This window comes from Orycteropus afer, unplaced genomic scaffold (genome assembly GCF_000298275.1).
Source record: "Orycteropus afer afer isolate SDZICR_OR568_19922 unplaced genomic scaffold, OryAfe1.0 scaffold00033, whole genome shotgun sequence".
In the NCBI taxonomy this organism is placed as follows: Eukaryota; Metazoa; Chordata; class Mammalia; order Tubulidentata; family Orycteropodidae; genus Orycteropus; species Orycteropus afer.
In genome coordinates, this window is record NW_006921620.1 from 2,380,984 (window position 1) to 2,384,233 (window position 3,250).

General features: G+C 32.9%; 1 protein-coding gene across 1 annotated transcript in view; it reads left to right on the forward strand.

Annotated features, from left to right (window-relative positions):
- Window positions 1-1,962, forward strand: part of BRDT (bromodomain testis associated) — a 78,552-nt gene extending 76,590 nt beyond the window's left edge. The window contains exons 16-17 of the mRNA XM_042780311.1: window positions 1,054-1,234; window positions 1,894-1,962. Coding sequence (XP_042636245.1) covers window positions 1,054-1,234; window positions 1,894-1,962 — 250 coding nt within the window. The remainder of the gene's footprint in view (window positions 1-1,053; window positions 1,235-1,893) is intronic.
- Window positions 1,963-3,250: the final 1,288 nt, after the last annotated feature.

Below are 3,250 nucleotides of genomic sequence, written 5' to 3' on the forward strand. Positions count from 1 at the left end.
AGATTCGTAGGTATACCCTCAGGGAAGCTAAGGGTGGTGATTTGAATTATACCCTCCAGCAAGGCAGGATTCAAGATACATTCCACCTGTGTTGCCCCAACAGAATTAACCTAAATCCCATCACAGAGTTGATTGCCAGTCATTATAGGGAATGACTACTACCAGTTGATACCTGACCTTAACTACCACACCACCCCAAACAGGCATGGATAATGGGATTTACAAAACATCACAGAATGGAGGACAATGGCTAGAAGGGCCACATCAAGCAATTCACTGCAGCAACTCTATTGCAAAAGACCTCTTTCAAGTGCTGAAGAGAAAGCAATCTCCTTGAAGACTAACATGCGCCTAACTCAAGTCATGGTATTTTCAGTCACCTCATACGCATGTGAGAGCTGGACAGTGAACAAGGAAGACTGAAGAAGAATTGATGCTTTTGAGTTGTGGTGCTGGTGAAGAATGCTAAAAGTATCGTGGACTACTAAAAGAACTAACAAATCTGTCCTGGAAGAAGTGCAGCCAGAATGCTCCTTGGAAGTGAGAATGGCCAGACTTCGTCTCACCTACTTTGGTCCTGTTGTTAGAAGGGGCCATTCTCTGGAGAAAGATATCATGCTTGGTAAAATGGAGGGTCAACAAAAGAGGGGAAGGCCCTCAACAAGATGGATTGACAACAGTGGCTGCAGTGATGGGTTCAGGTGTAGTAGGGATCATGAAGCTGGCACAGGACCAGGCACTGTTTTGTTCTGTTGTGCATAAGGTCACTATAAGTCATAGATGATTCAACAGTACATAACAACAATGACATCTTAATTGTTTTATATGTAAGAAGAGAGTGATGCACCTTGGTCAGAGTTTTTCAAACTTTTTTTTTTTGTTTGTTATTACAGATTGCCCTATGTAAAACTTAACACAGCAGAAATAATGTCATAATGTGTGAAAATAGATATCTATAACATTGACTTACATTTGTCATTTAGTCATGCATCTTTGTAATAAAAACTTTGAAGGAACTTGAAGCCTACTTTGAGCTATGCTTTCTTCTTTAAGGGACCTTGGTAATGACTTGACTCTAGAATCTTTTTCAAGTCAAATGCAAATCAAGTGCCACGGAGAAATGCAAAAAGAACATCAGCAGTCATTGGAAACTCAAGATAAATGCAACCTCTGGCTTCTCAAAGACCGTAATTTAGCAAGGGAGAGAGAGCAAGAACGCAGGAGGAGAGAAGCAGTAAGTGAACTTTAGTTTACTTAATCTAATTTAAGCAAACGAAAGATTGAATAGAGCAGTTTTTTATATGTTAACAAATCCATTCAGGGTAGTTTTTTAGCAATAAGGGAGGAATCTTTTTAGTGAGGATCAGATCCTAAAATCAGAGCCCAAAATAAAAAATTAATATAGTCAAAAGAAGCAAGCGTAGTATGATAATGTAACATAACATCAACTCCAGAGCTCCTAGACTGCTTGGGTTCAAATCCTTGTTCTGCCATTTACTAGCCTTTGTGTATGTTTGTGTGTGTGGACATAAGCTTTCATTTCTCTTGGGTACATACCTAAGAGTGGAGTACTGTTCATTCATGTTCATGTTCATTCATGTACTCCTTAATACCTACTCAGTCAACATTAAGAGTTTTCTTTCTTACCTGGAAGAGAAGTCAAACTTGTTCTTGGTGTTCTTGTAGGCTTTAGTTTTTATTTACCACACTAAATATTTTCAGAAAACTCAGAATGTATTTGAACATAAATAAAAATTTATGAACTTAGGTGAAGTAAATTGTGTTCATTTTGTACAACTCATTCTAAGTATTGCATAATCGTTTTTATAGAGATATAATTAAGGCATAAATTTATTAAGTAACTTTTGTTTAAAATTTTCCTCTTTTCTACAGATGGCTGGTACAATTGATATGACTCTTCAAAGCGACATTATGACAATGTTTGAAAACAACTTTGATTAAAACTCTGTTTTCTGATTAGCCATCAAGCCTAAATGAAATTAAGATTATAAAATGTGGATGATAATATGATTGCTTTCAGACACCAAGATCCTGATCTTATATTGTATTTTGACTGCTCTAAAATGATTAAACAATTTTCAGTTCATTTTTTAATAGCTATATGTTCATTTTTTAAATGACATAATTTATAGGACATTTGATAATTTGGATCTCAAATATTGAATAAATTCCCAGATGGTATTCAGTCTATAAAAGTTGTCTATGTATTAAGTCCTTGTTCTAAGCAATGAAAATCCAAGAAAGATAGTCCCCACTTGTTTAAAAATGAAGAATATGAACAGTTGTATCAAAAACCATGAAAGACTTAGTTCTTGTTGAGTTTTTTAATCAAATATTTGTCTGCTTTCAAAAATACTTAGATCCTTCAACAAATAATACTTGGATTCCTTGAGTGTCAAATTCTGTAAGATTCTCTGCTAGTTCTATATTCTAAATTAATATTCAAATTTAGGCTAAAGACAGTATTCCCTATGGTTTGAAAGATACTGAATTCAAGGCAAAATAACAATAACTATAATACGTAAGTTTCTATAGGAAATTAAAAGACATTTCTTAATATGCATATGTGATAGCAATGAATTTATAAACATTTTACTATAAGTATTTTTCATTTAAATATTCTGTAAAATATTCTCTGTTTTGTTATTGTTGAGTTAAAATTATATATATATCATGTTTATCAGTTGTGTATATTTTGAAATTTTGAAGTGTAACAATAATTCAGGCACTATTCTGATACTATCTAAAAACTGGGTATGTGTGTGTATATGTAGAGAAAGAGAGAAAGAAAGGCTTTGTTTATTTTATAATCAATATGATAGATTTTTGAAATCTTTAAACTATCATCCATTTTAGAAACATAATGAACTAGTGGCTACCTGGTGGTATTACTATGAAACATAACCAGAGTTAAAGTAATAGTTCTTCCAATTCACCTATGTATATTTTTAATGAAGAAATCAGTACGTTTATATTAAACAGTATTCATTATGTGACTTTTTTTTCTTCAAAGATTATATATTTATATATCACATATAAACGTATAAAGATGCATCAGGGTACATAATGCTTACCTCTAAGTGATGGGATTATGGATATTTCATTTTCTTTAGACTTTTCAGTATATTCTGGTTCTTTTAAAATTAATTATTAATTAATTATGCAGTACTCTTAAGGTTGAGGGGGAAGGTTTCTATTTTGAAGAGAAACAATTAAAATACTAAATAAG